We start from the raw sequence: 20,734 nt of genomic DNA, 5'->3' as shown, positions 1-20,734 counted from the left end.
CAACAATATTTGTGATTTTTTTTTTCTCGTAAAAAAAAAATGTCAACGTGAAATCTAAATTTTAAATCAAAAGCTAAATGTTAAATCTAAATATTACATTTAGATGTTAAATCTAACATTGCATTTTAGCTAAATATTTAGTTTCACCCGCGACATTAAGATTTAACATTTATAGTTAACATTTAGATTTAAATTTTTTTTTTTTCGAGAATAGCGAATGTCACAAATATTGCTGTAATTCTGGACAAAAGTAACATAGTAAGTGTTAAATGTTGCAAAAACTTTATTTTAGCATGCGCAACTTTACAATCGGCATCCCATATGAGGTTTATTGACGTGTTTATTTAACGCTGCACCCGTCTACGACTAATAATGCAGCTGCTCAAGTGAGTCATGGTATTTTTTATGATGATTCACATCCACAGATAAAGATTTAAGAGCATGTTTCTAAGCAACCAGCAACATGATCAGCTAACTCAGCTGTGTTTAAACCCCAACTCCTCTAATTCCCGGACTGTATAACTAATACAACTTAACATATTCTGTGTTTTAACTGTAAATCACTTCATATTGTAACTATAATAACATTTCTATGTGTTTTCTGATTGTTCAATAAAGATTAAAGTACAAAAGTTGCTTTGATATTGATCCATTGCAAAATGCATACAGTACTTTTACGGCTAATTTTGTCGTGTGGAATGTAATGAATTAATAATATATATATGACTAGTTTCACAAGAATATTATATGATTGATAGGATAAAAAAAAGTAATAAGACCCTGAAATATACCTCTAATACATTTTTTAAATATGTATATTTTAAAGTACAAAATAACCACTTGTTTACCTTAAACAAGAATATTCCATAATTGAATGGATTTTTTTTTTTTTTTTAAATAATTAAACCTCATTAAATCTAATAACATTTTATATCGGAGTGCTTATATTGGTTATTTGTTTTCTTTTTTGGTTTTTGTGTTTTTTTGCGGATATCCAATAAATATCAAATCAGGACAGAGACAGGCCTCCACAGACTGCTCTGCTACAGAATTTTAAAATTATTGATGATTCACTATTTCTGTTTACACTTGAGTGAAAATATCTTGTTTTGAAATATGTGGATTACTGCTAATTTTTTTAAAATCATGACCTAAAGCAGCCATTCTTACCAGAAATCTAGAAATTATACAAACACAACAATACCACCATTAATCACAAAAACGGCTGTGAAATGAGTTATTTTTGTATTATTTTATTCTGAATATCAAAATAGTAGTTTTTGAAGAGAAATTTTTTTCTTTCCATGTGTTTTCAAACTACTTGTCTATAAATCCATTTTAGTAAACTGATATTTAAGGTCCTTGCAAAGTTGAGAACCTCTGACCTAAAGGTTAAACTCTGTCCATTGATCAGTGATGCAGAGAAAACAAAAACACTTCAAAATGTCAAACTTTATTTCTGAACCAATGAAATGGACTGCATTTCATTTTTTAACATACTTTAGGAGGGATTATTTTATTTTAGTGCGTGTGTTTCTTTCCTAGCCAATCCTTTGTGCATCACTATATTTAAGCTGTTGGTTTGATTCTTGTTGCTGTATTTCACAGATTTACAACCAGGATGCCATTACGACATTTGTCCTCAACACTTTTTGGTCAGGAAAAGCCAGACGCATGTTGGGACAGCGGTCGAGGGAGATTAAACACTTTTTGGAGTTTCTAGTGTGGCCCATGCTTGTGTTTATCTCATGGGCTTCATTTAAGCCCTGGAACTAAGCTGAGAAACTAAAATACACCTTCAAGGCTTTTCAGAAGGTCTTCTTCTGAGCATGAAGAAAGGAACAAAAGAACGTCTACCAAGGTGCATGATCTTAATTTCAGTCTTCATGCCAAAACGCAGCACACAATTCATCAAAGGTTAAAAGTTCTAGTAAGATTATTGCTTCACTTTTACACTGTTGGTTACCCTGTAAACATTGTTTTTTTTGGCACTTTAAATTGTTATGTTAACCCAGGCAAATTAACATTTTCACTGTTTTTGATAAAGGTTTTACAAGTAGCAGACAGTTTTAAAGGTACACACGTAATGTGTATTTTTTGGTTTGTTTTTTGTGGCACTTTCTCAGGTTCCACAGTGAATCAAGGAATACATTGCATTCATCTATTTTTTTTTTCTTGCATGGTTTCTTGCACTTTTATTTGTTCAGGCTACCCAAAGCAAATACAGATGTATACTGTTTTTGATTTCAGGAAAAGATTTACAAATTAACTTACAAAAGTTATTTCATTTTACATCAAACAAATTAGATTTTTTTTTTTTTTTTTTAAATGCTAATAAATCACTCCGAATGCAGACTGTTTGGGAAAATTGTTCACTCTTGGTTATAATATCAATTGTTTGACATTAATACATGTTAATTTTAAAATGGCTGAGCCAGGTTTTAATGTGTATTCTATTACTTTTAATGTTTCAAATAAATTTGACTCTGGACATCAGTGGAAAGTCATTGCTCGTGACTTTGGGATTATCCTAACCTTTTAGGTTTGTTATTTATCTAGTCATACATATCTATCATTAACTAACATTTTTTTTCTAATCTCATCTACCAGGTGCTTTGGATGGGAAACATATCCAAATATGTTACCCTCCAAGATCTGGGAGTGATTTCTTCAACTGCAGACCCTTTCCAAAAAATCAGAATATCATGGAAAAGTTGTTTAATTTCCATAATTCCATTCAAAAAGTTAACCTTTCATAGATTATAGATTCAAGCTAACAATTTCAAGTGTTAATTTGTTCATTTTTACATAATTTGGGCTTCCTGCTCATAAAACCCACGAAAACAGGAATTCAAAATATTTGAATACTGTGAAGAACTCACCATTTACTTCTCAGTTTTTGCAGAAAAAAAAGAGGAGAAGAAGGACTGGACTGTTGGCCACTGGTCTACGGACCTCTTTTCCGATGAAAGTAAAATATGTGCACCTACACCAGCTGTCAAGCATGGGCATAAACAATAACACTAGAGACTATATAAGGATCAAAAGGGAATAATTTGTTCGCAAATTTCCTCCCAAAAAAAGCTTCTTGTAACAAAGTTTGTACTCCATGACGCAAACTTAATATTTCAAATATCTGTTGCACTTTCTTCATCATCCTCACGTGGGACTAGTTCTAGGGAAAATCTGGAAGCAAAGTGACGACGGATTCGTATACAGGCACAGTTATGAAGTTGTAACAGTAAAGTCATGATCTTGTCATTTTGCTACGCTAGCTTTGCACCACTGATGTCACGTCTTAGGCAGAGATTTGTTCCAAGTCGGTCTGCGGTCACATCTGTAGCATCTGTGATGACTGGAAATCAAACACCGAGCTGACTGGAAAAACCACCCTGACCTTTTTTTTTTTTCCCTTTGTTGCCTTTCGCTACATTAGTTCATCCAAAACAAGCATGTGATTAGTTATATGGCTCTCTCCCTTACAAACAAAAATATCTGCTTTATTAAAACTTCAACATTTAGCTTCAAACAAACCTAATAATTTAAAACACTGCAGTTTGTCTGTATTAACGCCAGCTATCATTTCAACCGAGCTGTTCAACTCCAGTTATATTAACAACTGATAATACTGGCTTGTGTAATGATCTAAAATGATGTAGAAGTCAAAACAATTAATCCAAAACAACAGGTGTGGGCATGAGGTCAGCCTTAATATGTGTTTAAACTGAAAACTATTAAAAAAAGTGAAACAAAAGTGGGTTGGAATTTAAAAAAAAACATTTTTTAACAAAACGTGCATAGTTACAAAAAACCCTTTGCACACATGTCACCGTGGCAGCTAAAGAAAGGAGATGCCCGTTGTGGCTTATTTAGTCAAAAAAAAAAAAAACCAACAGCAATAATTTCATTTTGGTTACCCCGTCCCTCCTCTGCAGTAAAAATGACTTTTTGCTCATTTAGAGGCGGACAGCCCCACATCATCGACGTATTCTAAACTCCAGAGTGAGCACGAGGGGCAGAACTTTGGCAAAGTTTGATAAAATGTCTCCTCATACGTTGAGGGATGTGGCGGATGGCAGCACGTGGTCCATTAAAAAAACCCCCAAAGATTCAATTAATGGAGCAGCCGCCAAGTGAAAGCACTCTCACATGGACTCAAACTCATCGATGCGCTGCTTGGTGTTGCCCTGTCGGATCTGCCGCAGCGTTTTGTACTTGTCTCGCCCGGCTTTTACGTTTTCGGCGTGCAGCACGTCGTTCTGCGTCTTCTTGGTTTCGTCTCTAGCGTCGGCCAACTCTGAACTCAAAGTCTGAGAGAGCAAAGACAAGAGCGAGAGGAGAGGTTCAGGAGGAGGGAGCAAAAAAGACGAAGAAACAAAGAAAAAAAAAAACCAGTAACAATAGGAAGAAAGAAGTTGGATAGAAGGGGGAAATTACAAGGCAGGAAAACGGCTAAAAAATCCAAAATGTAACAACTTGTGAAAAAAAACTTTTCACATTTGGGGCTCAGCATCTATTATTATTATTATATTACTGACCAGTTGTAACATTTGGGGTTTATGTATCAAGGTATACATTTTAGATGATCAAAAAAATGTAAAATATCTCCTATAACAATATTAACTTGTATTTTAACAATACGATTAACAATTTCCACATCAAGATGCAATATATCCAGATACTAAACAATATCAGTCCTTACAAACGTACAAAATGGTATAAAATATATTTTTTTTCCCCATTTCTTTTTAAACTCGTGAGAACAAGATTCAAGCACCGATACCAAAAACAAGGAGGTATGTTTATCAAACTGTATCAAAAAAGTTAAACAGATGCTGATTCTGTTATGTTCTTAAATTATTATTACTTTTCTTTAACGTAACCACACACATCTATAAAAGTTCTCAGTATGTTTTATGAAAATAAATTTCCAGGCTAAAATGCATTGAGGAGTGACGTAGTTTAAGAAGGTCTGATGTGGTTCACTGACACCTTGTGACTGGGCGTTTACATGCTATGCATGTTAGCGTGATTAAAGAGATTTGTGTTAAAAAACCCGATTAAAAAAATCAATTTGGAGTTTTTTTTTTTGGATCGATACAATAATCGCGCTATGAAATATTGCGATATATCGCCAAATAGATCTTCACCTGCCCACAAACAAACGTGTTAATGTTGCGCAACTTGGCCTTTGTGGCTTTTTGCTTTTTTAATTTCTGGTAAAACCGTATAAAGCAAAAAAATGTAGATTTATATTGTGAGATTTGAGAAAAAACGATATGAAGTTTCGCCTTATTTCCCATACTGGCTACATGGCTGCCATCTCTCCCACAGTGTGTCTGACTCTTACCTGAAGCTGCTTCTTCACCCTCTCGTTCTTCTGGGCCTCCGTGATGCGCTCCTCCTCGCTACGGAGGTCGATCTGGCTCACGCCCTCGTTGGACAGCTCGGCGCTGGCCTCCGCGTGGTTCTCGTCCTGCTCGTCGTGCTCGTTCTCGGCGTTTCCGCTCGGGTGCGTCGTCACTGGCGTCATCGCGGACTTTAGCTCTTCCTTCGTCTTCTCCAGGTCCTCCTGGGCTGAAATGGCCTGCGGACGTGAGAGGAGACATTAGAACAATGGTTCTCAACCTTTTTATGGATCGTGACCTCATTTCTGTGTCACAAATTTCTGCCGACCCAAAAGACATTTATTTTCTAGAATTTGTTTTTGATCATGTTTGTATCTTTAACACAGTATAACAGAGCAGCCAAGATTAGTGATAAATTGCACCGATTACATCATATTGCATTTTATTTGCTCTAGATTTATATTTGAGAAAGTAAAAGTCTAGATTACAGTTGTTTAAAACTAAGTGCTTTCATTCTCAAAAATATTTAAGAATGATTTAATCCAACTTTATTCATACAAGCGCTAATTACAACAATAGTCATCTCGTAGCACTCTAACAATTTGTATAATCGTTTAATATGTAGATTAATACATACAAATATATTGATTTAATAATAATTTAATCCTGTAAATATATTTTTAATCAATTACTAGACATTTCAGGAGACTTCATTTAAATTCCAGGCGACCCCACATGGGGGTCACGACCCCAAGGTTGAAAAACACAGTAACACTTTACTTGAAGTGTTATGCATATGGCTGACATTAGGCTGTCATTATTATGAATAATGCGTCATGAAGGCCGTTCGTTAACCCAACCCCTAACCCCATCCAATCATAATTTAGCTAACGACACCTTATGCATGCTAATGACAGCATAATGTCAGCCTTATGTATAAAACTTCAAGTAAAAACACTGCATTAGAATATAACAATAGAATATTTTAATGAGAAACTCAGATTCAGGGACTGGTGTACCTTGTACTGCCACTCGTTGGCCTCGTCCTCTTTCTTCCTCTTGGCATCTTCGAGGAGAGCAATCCTTGCAGTGAACTCTGCCAACTCGGTCGCCTGCGATACAGGAACAACATGTCAACACACAATACTGAGTGCTAACATGTGAAACGAGAATCTTCTAAAATGATTATTGTTGTCACAAACAAACCCACCAGCTGCTCCTGGTTTTTCTGTTGGTCCAGAGCGTGTTTGGCCAGCTCGGCCTTGGCCTCTTCAGCTGCTTCTCTCTCCCTCTCCAGCCTCTCCGCCTCTTCTCTCGCTCTCCTTCTTTCCTGCTCCAGCTCCATGGCCCGCCGGGTCTGCTCCCCCAGCTCTGTGGGAGGTTTTACACAATAGAGACATCATCTGTCACCCATCCTTGTTTATTAACATACAGGTTTTTGGACTGTGGTGGTCAAATGTACACATTCATATTCTAAGGAAAAATCTAATTCATGTTTTGTAAGCAATATTTAGCATTATTAACATGATGAATGGATATAAATATACAGATAAGTCAAAGGTAAGTATAAAATATTTTAAATACCTTTTTGAGCTTTCATCGTCTGCTCTTCAATCTGTCTCAGCCGGTCCATAAGCTCCTCTTTCTCGCGCTCTATCCTCTCCTTCTCCTTCTCGGCCTGCTCTCGCTTCTTCTTCTCATTCTCCAGCTGGGCCCTGAGGAGGTCAGGTGAACACTTCATCAGGAAAACTGGGTCTTTTTTCAAAAAGAGTTAAAACTGAGACTTGAGGATCAATGCTGCCCCCTAGTGGGAAAACTGTAGCGGATCACTTGGATCTAAAAGCAGAAAAGAAATGAGCAAATTGGACTAATTTTGTGACCTTAAAGAAAACACACAAAATGACAGTAAATGACAACAGAAATCTACAAAAGTTAAACATGCAATCTATTCTAAATGGACCCAAAAACATACAGAAAACATGCAAAATAAAAAAAACATATACATAAATAATAGAAACACAAAATGATTCCAAAAACAACACAAAATAATAAAAACAAAAAAAACATGAAAACAAAAATAAAATACACTAAATGATTCATAATACAAAACAAAACAAACACACAAAATTACATCACAAACAAAGAAACCCCTTTGTTTTTTCCTGTATTAATGCTCGTAATGGTAATTATTCTAAATGCTCACATGAACGTGGCCCTCGCTGTGATAAAAGCTGCCCATCTCTGGGTTAGAATAAAATATAAACACAGCTGAACCACCATTATTGTTAGATGTATTGCTTTGAAGTCGAGCCCTTTACGACTTCCTGTCATCACACCTTTCCATCTGCTTGTGGTGTTTCTCCTCTCGAGCTTGAGCTTTCATCTGCTGCACCTCGATGGTGTCGGGCTTCCTCCTCCTCATGTACAACTCGTGGTTACCCATGCAAAGAGCCAAAACACGCTTGTTGATGCGCAGGCGTGGGGCGTAAAACACAAAGTCCTACAGATGTGACAAACAGAGAAAAGCAGTGGTAGGAGAATGAAATGGAATTGTTAGCCATTGTTTGGGCTGTTGTGGGTGAGTCGCACTCTTACTGGGGCTTTTTTGTCGATGGGCTTGATCACAAATTTCTTGTCATTGAAGGAGATGTTTCGGATCTCGCTCCAGGGGAAACCAATCTTTGGTGTCAGCCTGAAAGAGATAGTTTATGGTGGATAATCTGCTTATTTTTTTTTATTTGTTAAACTTTCTTTTTTATTGTTTTAATGCACTTTTCTTCTACAGTTGTATTTTTATATGTGTTTTTATCAATTGTGTCCTTTTAAATGTTTTATTACAGTTCCTACGCATGTGGACTATTAATGTATGCACAAATAACAAATAAAATTCTTGATTTTTGAAGACATTTTCATGAACATTTTATCTTTGCACAAAGCACCAAGACGTTTTATAAAACTTCCCCAGCAGATAGCATCAGGCAAACACAAACCACTTTAAAAAAAGAAAAGAAAAAGGATTTAAAACACAGTTTCTTATGAGGAGGTGAGAACTATGAAGACAGTAAAGATGATAGAAACACTTGTTTTTATACAGTATAGTAAAGAATTAAAGTGAAACTTCTCTCTTTGTGCATTTCCTGTCGCCTTAATAAAGGAGAAAAAAAAAAGATCAGTTTGCTCAAGGTAAATACACAAAGGCTTTTCAGGAGGGCAAAAAAAGAAAAATATCTTGATTAAATCTCTACTTTCCACCTTAAATAGGAACACACAGAACAGGAAGAAGCTCTCCTACAATGCAGGAGATTGATCTTCCTTTCTCCACCTTTCACTGAAGCTTCCCTTCCAAAAATACCCGTTTCCTCCAAACTTACTCAACAGCCCCATGTCATGTTATTATCATGTCATCAGTGTTAACTATACCGGCCATTTTAGGTTTAGTCTTAGTCTGAAAACTAAATTGAAAAGGAGTTTTAATCACTGCACTTTAATTTGATAAGCATCTAATGTTATGCCATAAATGAAGAATTCTCAAATCAAACAATAATAAAGTAAACACATAGATATAAACTATATTACAGATTTATCAATCCCAGTTGTTCCCTTTACACACTTTTCAGGAAAAAAAAAACTTTTCCACATTTATTTATTTGTAAAAAGGTTGTAGGCAAAGGAAGTTTAATTCAACTTTAACGTATTTTGTCAGAAACGCTGACACGTTGCCATGGAAACTAACTCAAATGAAGCGGGGACGGTGTCCGCAACAATGCCTTCATCTAGTCTACTCTTTTCGAACATCGTCAGACTTATTCTGGTCCCACCTCGATAACCAAAACAAGTCTAAATGTCATTGTTTTATAGCTCGCAACGTTTCGTCTCAGTATAAAAGTCGTCAACATATTTTGTCATCATTTTTGAAAAAAAAATTAACACTGCATGTCACCCAAAAAAAATAATTAAAAAGATACTTTGAAACTCGGAATACTGAGTAAACAAGAGTCAGTATAAAGCCCAACACCAAAGAACACAATGATAATCATTTGCCACCTACTTGTCCTCGTGCTCGTAGATGTTCAGGCCCAGAGCGTCCACACCGAGCCATAGCTGTGTCCCCTTCTTGTTTTTGATCTCAAAGTAATTCACTCCATACATCTCCAAGTCCTGCGCAATCTTTAGATACTCCATCATCGCATCCTCCCTAAATCAACACAACAGATGGGGATTTCATGTTATTGAGTGATTCTGGAGGTAGTGCCGTCTCTTGAACAAAACAAAAACAACTTTATAGATGTGATTCTAACAAACAAAATTTGTGGCTAAAGAACAAATATTTTCGTAGAGAATCCTGAAAGTGAAGCAGACACCTCAGGATTCCTCGGTGCTCCTCATGCCAGGTCTGAATCCTGTCCTCCCATTGATCCTTGGTGAGCTTATGCTGCTCTAAGACTCTGCAAACACACACACACAAACACACAGAGACAAATAAGTATTGAAGAAAAACATCATGAGGACAGAAATCGAGGCACATTCCGATTTAATCCTAAAAATAAAAGCATTTCAGCGAGTAAACCCCTCGAGTCATGAGAGTCACCTTTGAGGCAGCAGTCTGTCCTGCATTAGGTATCCGGCCTTGTGGGCGTCTTTGCTGTAGTCCCCATATTTGGCTTGGACAGAGTAAGAAGCTAGCAGGACGGCCGTCTCTGGGGGACAGTAGTTTTCATCATTGAGGATGGCCTCCTTCACCTGGTAGGAGAGAAATCATCGAGTTCATAACCAGATGCACAACGACAGCCGTTGGTGGGAAGTATTTATTTCCCTCTGTGTTTCAGGTGACCTGGAGGAAGAAGAGCCTTTGGGTGATATCTTGAATGAGTTCTTCAGGCACGTCCTCTGGGAAAAACTTGGCTCGGAACTTGAACTGCAGAGGATTTTCCTTCTTCACGTCTTGCTGCGTCACCTGGAGACCAACAACGCTATCAGCCGCCCCAAATGAACACAGTCTGAATGCTAAATCACGAGGCAGGAAAATGCATCGCGAACAAAGAACGATTCAATGTGCAATCGTAGTGGTGTCTTCTCGACTCAAGCTTGGTTTTTAAAAACGTTACTAAAAGGTGTGAACCCATGTTGATGCACTTTAGATACGTTTAAAGCTAATTAATACATCTTTGTCAAATGTTATTTATATCAACTTGTAGCCTCAAACACATGTATTATCCCTTTATATGTGGGTGTAACCATTTAGAAGATTTCAGGCAATTACTGTTCATAAATTTTGTGGTATATAACTCGTTCGTCTGAGCCGTCTTTGTAATTCAGGTTCAGGATCCCGTTAATGATCTAAACCAAGGGTGTCAGGTCAGAGCAGTTGGATTTCAATTTGGTAGGAAATCATCATTAACGTGCCCATTAATGTTTAACCTTCCAGTTATTAATTTTACATTGAGTATTTAAGGCACTAACAAATATATATAGCACCAATTACAACAATAGTCATCTCGTAGTGACAGATTTCCTTGCTTTTGTGACCGATATTTACTCAATTTGGGGACATTATGTGAAATTATTTGATAAAAACTGCAGGATTTTGAAAAAACTGCTAATTCTTTAAAACAAATTGAGATTAAAAAATAACTGGGGGCCCTGCAAATATTGTGGAAATTCATTTAATTTGTCTATTTGGAGGGGCTGAGATATCTACAACTGAAGTAGTCGGTAATTTACACAATGATTCATGATTTCTCTGTGAGCAGAAATTGGATGCTATGAATGGCTAAATTTGAACCCCCGGGCCTCAAGTTTGACTCAAGTATTCTAACTGTCCTGTTGTCCATAAATCATTGCAGATCTTCTCTTCACGACGACAACAATGACCTGCGTCAGACTCGTGATGATCCACGATAAAAATATGTGATAATAAATCATAAACAAAAGGCTCTTTTAATTTCTGTTGCTCCTGACAGTCGGGTGGGCTCTGCACATGTGCAGAAACGACAGCTAAACAAAGACACACATAGAATAGTTTCCATTGCAGCCCCACTGTTGAGCAGAAATCCTGTCATGAATCACGCTGACAGCTGAGCACTGGCCCACAGCGGCACAAACCAGCACATCTGCGCCTTGAAACGTTGGCCTAAATCTTTGTAGTCTTGAAACTTTTTATTACCATTTCTCATTATTTCTCTCGCCCTCTTTCAGAGGGTTTTTTTTGTTGTTGTGTGAGATTGAAGACACACAGATGAGCTGTAATGATGGGGGTGTTAGTGCTTGAGGGCATGTTTGTTTGGCTCAGAGAGGAAGCTTGTTCTGAGGCTTCGCCGCCACCACCAGAGCTGCTTCAAGGCGAATCCCAAAGAAACGACAGGCTGACCTGGGATTTCACAGAGGCTGACCTTTTTATTGAGCTTCAGCCAGGTGAAATAACCTTTGCTGTCCACGTACTGCAGGCCAAAGAACCAGACCTCACGCAGTCCCACCGTCTTCACCACCTGAGACAGGAAACGCAAAACTTAACACCTGCGGCCTATTATGAACGTCTGTCAAAACTTGTTGTGCACTTAAGAGAAAGAAACACCTGGTCAAAGAGCTGCTTCCCTGTCGTGTTTGGGTGGATGGCGAACTCCAGCTCTGCATCCATGGTGGTCACACGGACGTTGATCTGGAAGAGAAGCACAACATTTTCAATGTTACAAATAGACACTGTGCTGGGAAGTTCAATATTAGCTACTTGACCTATTTGTAAAAACACAAAATGAAATGTTGATTATGAAAACAGACAATTTCTGCACTCATTTATGTCCTTAAAACATTTTTTTTTTTAATTTATAAAATAGCTGCTTTCAAAATCTGTTTTTTTTTATTCTCAAGAGTTTGTTTTTCATATTAATATATCCAAGTTTAGAGTGGTGGTGTTGCCGACCCTTCAGGCCTGATGTCGAAAGCAGCTGGACATCAGGATTTAAGGAAAATCAAGAAGACAATGAAAGCCTGTTTGCTGTAAACGTAGGCAGTGTGACTGTGCACTCTACAGTTTCATTGTGCTGAAACACTGCAAAGGCCCAATACTGAAGGGCTGTGCTGAGGTGGAGCACAGAAAATGGATCAGCCATTGGCTGCTGATGACTTAGCAAGACTGGCAGAAGTGAGACAGAAGACAGAGCAAAGCAACGCTGACCTCCAAGGCATTCGACGTCCTCCTACAGCTAGTCTCACACCGACACACACACTGAGCTACACACTCCCTCAAACGCTGGTTCACAGGGGGAAGAAAATAGCACAGATGCAGCAAAATGTGAGTGCACAAGCAAATTTAGCAAGAAAAGGAAACTAAGAGCGAGTGCAACAGGAAGCTGAAGGGATGATCTGGCAGATGCGCCCTTTGAGATTGAGTTACAACATATTTAATGTAGATTGCCTCATGACCAAAAGACACTAAACAAAGGAACTTTCTTTTTCATTTCCTCCCTATAATTACACACTAAACCTCAGAGAAACATCCTCTTCAGTTCTTCTTTCCCACAGCCTTCAATCCCTCGCACATCATCGCTGCAATGAATTACATACAAACCCGTGGCTGTGTAGCACATAGCGGGGCTGCACCAGTGCCACATGAAGCTAAGATCCAAGTCCCCCTCATTAATAATTACCCACAAAAAGTCACAGCACTTTCTCTCTGCATTGTTGGCAGAGCTACGGGAAGATTTGCAGTGATACTTTCTAAAGGAAGTCTAAAGCTTTGCAGGAACACAACTATCTGGTTGGAAAATGTCTGCAGCACTCAGGGAAAAGATTAACCGACTACATGTTTCCATTTTTACTTCAGACTGTGTCAGTTATTAGAAGGTTCTGTCTGTGCTTTTAGCCCTTTAGTTTGTAGTAGACTATTTCAAAAAAAGAATCAAAACGCTTTTTAAATCCAAGCTCATCACCACCAATCAGCATTGACGCTCAGATTCCTGCAGAGAAAAACCTGCAATCTCACACATGATGGAAGAGGAAATAAGGTTATGTGATAGTGTGATTCCCAGACACTGGAGTCCTGCCTGTGAGTCACTTTAAGTGATATCTTTAACAGGGCGAGCAAAAGCCAAGAGAGACGAGGGCCACATGCAGCCCCTGAAAGTAAATGCACAAAATGACAGAAATATTCACAGAAAATAGCAAAAGTACACAAAAAAAAAAACAAATACTCCAAAAAAAAATCCCAAAAACTTACATAAATACAGACTACGCAAAAACTTCAAACAAAAATATTACAAAATTCGGAATAATTGCATAAAAAAAACATACACAATCACAGACAGACACATTAAAGCCATACTGGAGCCATACTCCAAATGACTTCCAAAAACATACAAAATTAGATAAACAGATAAATACAAAACTACAAAGAAAATGCAAATACACAACAGCAAAAATAGTACATACACAACAAATGGACAAAATAACTCCACAAAATATAATGTAATAGACAAATACACAAAATGCAAACAAAAATAGTAAAAGTGGATAAAAAACAAGCAAAAGAAAAACACAAAAGACTCGATACACACACACAAAAAAAAAAATAGACAAAATTACTCCAGAAAAAACCACCTCAGATTGGTCAATATTCCAAGCACGGACATTGATTTAAATAATGTGGCCCTCGGATCAGACAATGACATTTTTGTGACCCCTGCTTGTTTCGTAGTTAGTTACCCATTTCTGGCCTCGAGTTATTATTCAACTGTTTTAAATCACAACTATCTCACAAGTCATGATGAAACTGTGAACCAATCCCTGGGGACTTAGTGACATACTCTTGAGTCTCTGTGTTAGCAGAAAACCTGCTTAATGATGGTAAACATTAAAAAACACCAATGAGCCACAGAGCAAAGGAAGGAGAAATCCTGCACCGAGCAGACGGCCATTAAAGGCTCAAACATACAAACATTAATCCTCTCCCACCTGCTGAGAGCAGACATCGCTAATTACACAGAGCCGTCAGACGTTTTCTTCTTCTTTATTCAGAGACCTATGGAAAAACGTGACAGTCCAGAACCCAAATCGAGCTAAAGCAAGCAGTGTTGGCCTCTGAGGACAAGGCCTAAATCTGTCAATTCACTTAAAAACTATCATTACCATTCTAATAAATCTACACCCATTACACTTTGCCAAATATAAACATTTGTCTGTATTTTTAAAGTGAGCGAATAAAGACAAAAATAAGACAAAAGCCATACCCAGCATGCATTGCACCTACGGCACATTGCTTTAGCTCAGTAACATGCAAAGAGGAAGTGAAAATGACTTCTTTCCATTACGCACTTTGTTTTTAGTTTTTTTACTTTCTAGTATCAAAGTAGCTAAAAATCCAGCTGTTAAATATTTATATTCCACCCAAGTAAGAGGTTAATTAGAGGTTTGGAAACATCCAAAAGCCAGAGTAATTAGATACTGATGAGGTTATTGTTAAAAGTGCAGTCGTTCAGTGAGGCTTTTTCTGGGAGTGTTACTAAAGACATCCAAACACAAACACTATAGTCAGCAGAACTGCTAATCTGTCCTGCTGGTCTCCTGATCATCTGTCTGTCCCTCTGATTAACCCCCCCGTGGAGAGCAAGGCACTCCTCTGAGAGGAGGTAAACAGGTCAGAAGAGCAAGAACAGATTAACCCCCGCCACTACCTCCGATCACAAATATTCAGACAGTAATCTGATGATACTCTGGGTTCTTCTTCTTTTTCACTTCCACTGGGCCAGGATGTTGACACAGACTGAGCCCCCAAAGCACACAGCGGGGCCCCCTCTATTAAACATGAAAAAAGCGAGAAAAGCCTTTTCCTATCGGCCCCTTATTTCTCTCTGGAGTCCATTCAACAGATGATTATTTTAAAAAGATGCCAACTTGTGACATTAATTCTGATTATATATTGCAAATAAGCACAAGATGTGCATGCACTCAGATATAGATTTATTAAAAGAACACTTTCATTCCTTGAAATACGACCGATGAAGCAGCCATTTTTGGCCAGAAGTGATGTAGGGCGTGTATTATTTAGGTATTTGAAGTGATTCTATTCACATTTACTTTAATATTGTTTTACTCATTACCACAGCAGATGATTGGTCTGCGCGACAGATGTGAGCAAGAGAGAGAGCGAACGTCCCGGCGGAGGAGACTAAAAGAGGGTATTGTTGTGATTCAAAAGAGGAAAATTAGCAAGAGAAGTGGACGATCCAATACAACACGTTTTGTTGCCGCCAGCCCATTAAGAAGGAAAGATGACACTTATGAAAAATGTTTCCTGACCAAAGCTGAAGAATTATACATGATCTTTGACAGAGCTTGCAGTACTTCAGCCAATTATACTGGCTTTAGTCTAAAAAAAAAAAGTTAAAATTGTGCTAATAGTTCACCTATTTGTACTGCAAAAACGCATTAGAAGTAACCTCACAATCCAATGCTGGGGGTTCACTTCAGTTCCTATCAGAAGTTCAAGTCCAGCAACTAGAACCAACATGACCTGGATGAGTGAGAATCCTCACAGACACGTTTACTTCCAGCACTAAAAACTAAAAACAACTTTATGAGCAGGAGTTGATGTCTGGCATCAATCCGAGGGAAGGTCATGTCAAACGGCTCCTGCTCGCACTTCCTCCGTTTGTTATCACAGCGCCAAGTCTGTGACAAGCCATCCCGTCGGTCAGATAGTGAATGAAAGCAAAACGTCTCCCTCAGCACAGCCTTGTGCACTCAGCTATCCTGGGAGCTGTTTTTTAGGACAGAACCTGGGTTACTTCGAGGACGGGGGGGGTGGGGACGTAGATGATGACAGTGTGTGGCCCGTTGCCTGTGTGAAATAAAATGGTTTTGTTTCGATGTAGTTCACATCTCAGAACCTTGGCATTCTCTCCACCCTTTAAGTAACAATGGCAGCAGTGTTGGTGCAGTGGGGCCTGAGGGCCAGCCCTTCACTTCACACTCCGGCTGTTGTTTACTTGGAAGCAGCGTGAGGAGTGGGAGCAGCCACGGGGACACGAGTGCCACTTTACGCTCACACGTAGCTCTGGGTAGGAGCCACGTAACGTCTGTACATTAGCTGGTTTTATGCCTCATATTCACATGAAACCCATTCAATCCCAGCACATTTTCATTTGATGCACTTACGGGCTTCGGCATCTTTGCCTCCTCTCCTTCTTAAACCTGATGGAAGAGATGGAAAAACTTCGTAGGAGGACGGCAGATACACCAGTGCTACTGGACCTGAAAACATCAGAGGAACATGGAACGGTTTACATTGACATCTTTAATTTTTCCTAATTATTTGGAGCAATTCAAAACAAGCAAAAATTGGCATTTTGACCGAAAAAGCTGCTAAAATAGCTAATAAGTAGGCTGAATGTTTTACTCCAATAGAAAACAATGGGATGGGATGTTTATATGCAAATGGGATCATGTGACATCATCAATCAGGTGATTTCAAGGTGGCAGATAACAGGTTCTAAAACAGTAACGTAAGAAGTCCCATTTTTCAAACAAATTTGGTGTAAAATAATGCATTTTGTTAGGCATAGATCTTCTAATAACTACATTTGAAAGGTTTTAGTTCACATTTGTAAAAACAGTAAAAAATCCCTTTAAACATCTTCCCAAATTCCATTTTGGGGTCCCATTTCCACATCACGTTTCCTTTCCATTTTATTGTATTGTATTTTCCGTTTTACGCACCTTTACTGGCTATTAAACCTCCTGAAATCATACCAAACATGCTAAATAGGCTAAATCGAGTCAAATACTGTTATTTATTTATTGATTATATGCTTCAGATGAGTCACAAAAATGGGACGGTTACATTGAACTCATGTGAGATTAGCCACACTGCTACACCCTCTCCTCAGCCATCCGTTGGACTGGAAAAATACAGTGGAAAGGCGTGATATCAACTGTTGCGTGGGGCCATGACATTCTCCCCTAAATCTTTTCTCTTTGAGCAGGTACCTCATCGAGAGAACCTGCTTGATTGGCTGCAGGAGGGAGTCTGCTGGCTATTTAAGGCCTGCACGTCATTCTGTGAGAGGGGCTGGGACAGACTGGAGAGGATGCAGGGCTGGGCACATGCTCTATTTTGTTGTATTTATTTAGTTTATTATTTTAGCTTGGCCTGGGAGTGACCGGTAGTCAATGTTTTCGTTTATATATGTAGTTTAATACCAGTTTTCTAATTTAGGGAGGGGGAGCAGCTTCAACGGCCCTATAGGGGTTGGCTTGCCTCCCCCTGCATTTTGTTGGTTTCAGCTGGAGCTTCCAGGCCCTTTTAGTGAGTTTTGATTTATTTAATTAAAAACACTTAAATGAATCTTTGTGTGATGTCCTTAATTATGTTCTGGTCTTCTTATTTCAAGCCATTTGTTCTTTTTGTGCTTTCCTTGAGGAGACCATCACATCAACCCAAAACATTATTTGTGAAACTACTTTAACCATAACACGTAGTGCATTATTATTATTTTTTAACAGGAATTGGACATAATTAAAACTGGATCTTTTACATTATACTGGCTGTTGTGCGCCTGCAGACTTTAATGACCCGGTCACAAAATCCCACAGGGTGAAATTTAACACTTTATTTAGTTTTCTCCGACTGCTTTATTTGTGTCTTCTCTGTCAAGTTGTCTACAATGTGTAGTTCACAGCACCAGGTGTCCTTTACTAGAAAACACAAGCCCAAAATAGTTTTCAATGACCTCTGTTGAACCGTAACATGACACGGAAAGGGTTTCTCTCGGGGAGACCAAAGACACTTATTAATGTGGTCAAGTCAGAAAAATGGCCAGCACGTGGTTTTTGTGGTTATTTCTTCGGTTTCAAAGGAAGAAAGCTGAAGTTTGACTCTGGTTTTGCATGGAGTTTGCATGTTCTCGCAGTACTCTAAAGAATTTGTGTGGATGACATCATCTTCTGTCTGTAATGGCTCCACACAAGGAAAAAGAGTTTGAATACACGTCTTATTTTAAAACAAAAATAGCTCAAATTAAATATTCAGAATCGTAGAATTAATGATGAAAATATTAGTAAATATTGCATTTCCTGTGATCAACTCGAATGTATTAGAGAAAGATGGTGGTGCACATGTCATGTGACGATTTGTCTGCGTCAGCTAGCCATGTGACGGCTGGCGAACCATCGTAATGAAGGTGACTGCAGATGAAGAAGCAGTGCCATGTCAGTGGTATTTTATTCATTTATGTGCATTATTGAGACCAATTTTACAAAATCTACTTAAAAGTTATCATTCCAAACTGAAAAAGTGTCTGAGGCACATGCCGATGAGAATGTTATTCTTTAAATGTTTGACCATAAACTGAAAACATAAAAAGATGGAAGCTAACCATTTTTGTATATTTGCTCTTTTTATCATCATTTGTGTGTTTTTATTGCCATTTTTTGTATTTCATTTGTTTGTTTTTAGTTCCTTCTGTGTGTGTTCTTTTAAGTGTAGGCGTTTCTGTCATTTAGTGCATTTATACTGTAATTGTGATCTTTTTAACTGTCATTTTTATCTTGTTTTGTGCATTTTGATGTCATTTCATCTGTTTTAGGTGATGCTTTTTTGTGGTTTTTAGGGATTGATTGTGTGTTTTCTGTGTAATTCTCCAGTGTATTTGAACTATTTTAGTTTATTAGTGCAGTTTTCTGTAATTTTTTGCATTTACGTTGTCGTTTTGTGTGTTAAGGATTCACTTTACATGTGTTTTTGTTGTTTTGTGCATTTCTGATTTAACTTAGTGTAATTTTCTCTCATTTGGTGCAATAATGTTGCCACTTTGTGTGTTACTGGAGTCATTTTGGGTGCATTTTGCATATTTTTTCGTGTTATTTTCACGTAATCTGTAGTCAACTTTTTTCCTCATTTTTCAGTCATTTAGTACGTTTACTTTTGGGGGCCATGTGTGTCCCCCAGGCTTCCAGTTGACCATATCATTTAAACGGAATGGTTTCAGTAGGAATACCCTTTATTTTTCTATTTCCACTCATGTTCAGATGATCTACATGTAAAAACTTATGCTGGCTCTCACTAGTTTCAACTTTCAGGCTGGAGGCTATAAACCCCCCCCCCCCCCCCCAAACTTTCACAATAAGGTTGAATCCAATTACTCATCCCAAATTGAGGAAGTTTAAGTTTCATTATACGGAAGAAAAGTAACGTTTTGTGAAGACTTATTTGTAGCTTTGCTGTCAAATACAGTAATTAAACCAATGAGCAGCAGCTGTTTCACACGTTGGCACGGCTAAAAAAGCTACAAAATAAAACTTATTTATTAACAAACATCTTTAAGTATATAATTTACATTGTCAATTTAATTGAGGACTTTTATTTTATTTTTAATTGTGAACTTCATTAGTGACACGCTCACTCCTAACAGAGGGTGTAGTCCACATAACGGGACGAGCCGAGGTTTGTCTGTGAAGTTTATTGGCGTATAAAACTTCACTTTTGTCGCCCTTAAAAGCAGTAAAACGAACCACGGAGGTGTTGAGATGAGGTTTGATGGACCAGGTTGGAACCATTTGTAAAAGACACACCGAGGACTGAAGCACGAGGACATCCGCTAACTTGGGGGAGAAGATATACTTTAAAAGAGAAGAAGAAGAAGAAGAAGATGACGACGCTACTCACCGAAAGCCTGAACAAGCCAATATGTCGCCCTGTTGTCGGTGTGCGGTGAACGCTTCCTCCGTGTCTCACTGTTTCTCGTCTCCCGCCGCGTTTGACGAAACAAACTCCCGCTGACATAAGACACCCGTGAAGTCTACACAGGCGTACGACGATTTGGGGGTTCCTGTGTCACGCCATCCGCTGTATAAGACCACATTTCCGGCTGGTGCCTAAAAAATAAAAGCCATATTGGAGTCATCGATGCACAGAATGTACCTGTACATATCCCTTGTGCTGATTTAATGTGCAACACAATGCATTCAATATTTTTTCAAAAGATTGCACCCTCCTCTTTTATTTTGTAAAACACTTATTCGCAACTTCATAAACGAACTACTTTTAAGTAATTATTTATTAAACCCAGGACTGAACAGAGTAAACGAAAAAAACAAAAAAACAAAAAAAACATAATTTAAATTGTTTGATAAAATAAAACATTTTACTCAAAATTTCTAACTTTCATTTTCTTCAGCTTTGCAATCAATCAGTCAAAAAAACTGATCAAAACCTTAGTTTTATTTAAAAATGTTAAAACATATGTTTTGTGTTCTATGTTTTTTTTTAATTTTTTTTAAAATATTATTATCATTTTACACTCTATGTGTGTGTCTTTTATGTTTGACGTAAAAAAAAATAAAAATAAAATGCCATGTCGGATTGTGCTATACAAACGAACTTGATTTGCCTTTAC

General features: G+C 37.9%; 1 protein-coding gene across 1 annotated transcript; it reads right to left on the bottom strand.

Annotated features, from left to right (window-relative positions):
• Positions 1–1,437: 1,437 nt before the first annotated feature.
• Positions 1,438–20,182, bottom strand: LOC114475857 (radixin-like). Its single transcript, XM_028467006.1, has 15 exons — positions 20,005–20,182; positions 16,497–16,592; positions 11,920–12,003; positions 11,738–11,833; positions 10,180–10,302; positions 9,937–10,088; positions 9,710–9,793; positions 9,397–9,543; positions 7,944–8,040; positions 7,685–7,848; positions 6,933–7,063; positions 6,559–6,719; positions 6,368–6,460; positions 5,351–5,587; positions 1,438–4,310 (listed from the first exon to the last, which is right to left on the bottom strand). The coding sequence occupies exons 2-15, from the start codon at positions 16,506–16,508 to the stop codon at positions 4,146–4,148; spliced, it is 1,746 nt and encodes a 581-aa protein (XP_028322807.1). The 5' UTR covers positions 16,509–16,592; positions 20,005–20,182; the 3' UTR covers positions 1,438–4,145.
• Between the last annotated feature and the right edge of the window lie 552 nt (positions 20,183–20,734).

This window comes from Gouania willdenowi, chromosome 2, assembly GCF_900634775.1.
Source record: "Gouania willdenowi chromosome 2, fGouWil2.1, whole genome shotgun sequence".
Lineage (NCBI taxonomy): Eukaryota > Metazoa > Chordata > Actinopteri > Blenniiformes > Gobiesocidae > Gouania > Gouania willdenowi.
Note: the sequence above shows the minus strand (reverse complement) of the source record. Positions and strands in the feature narration are given on the sequence as shown.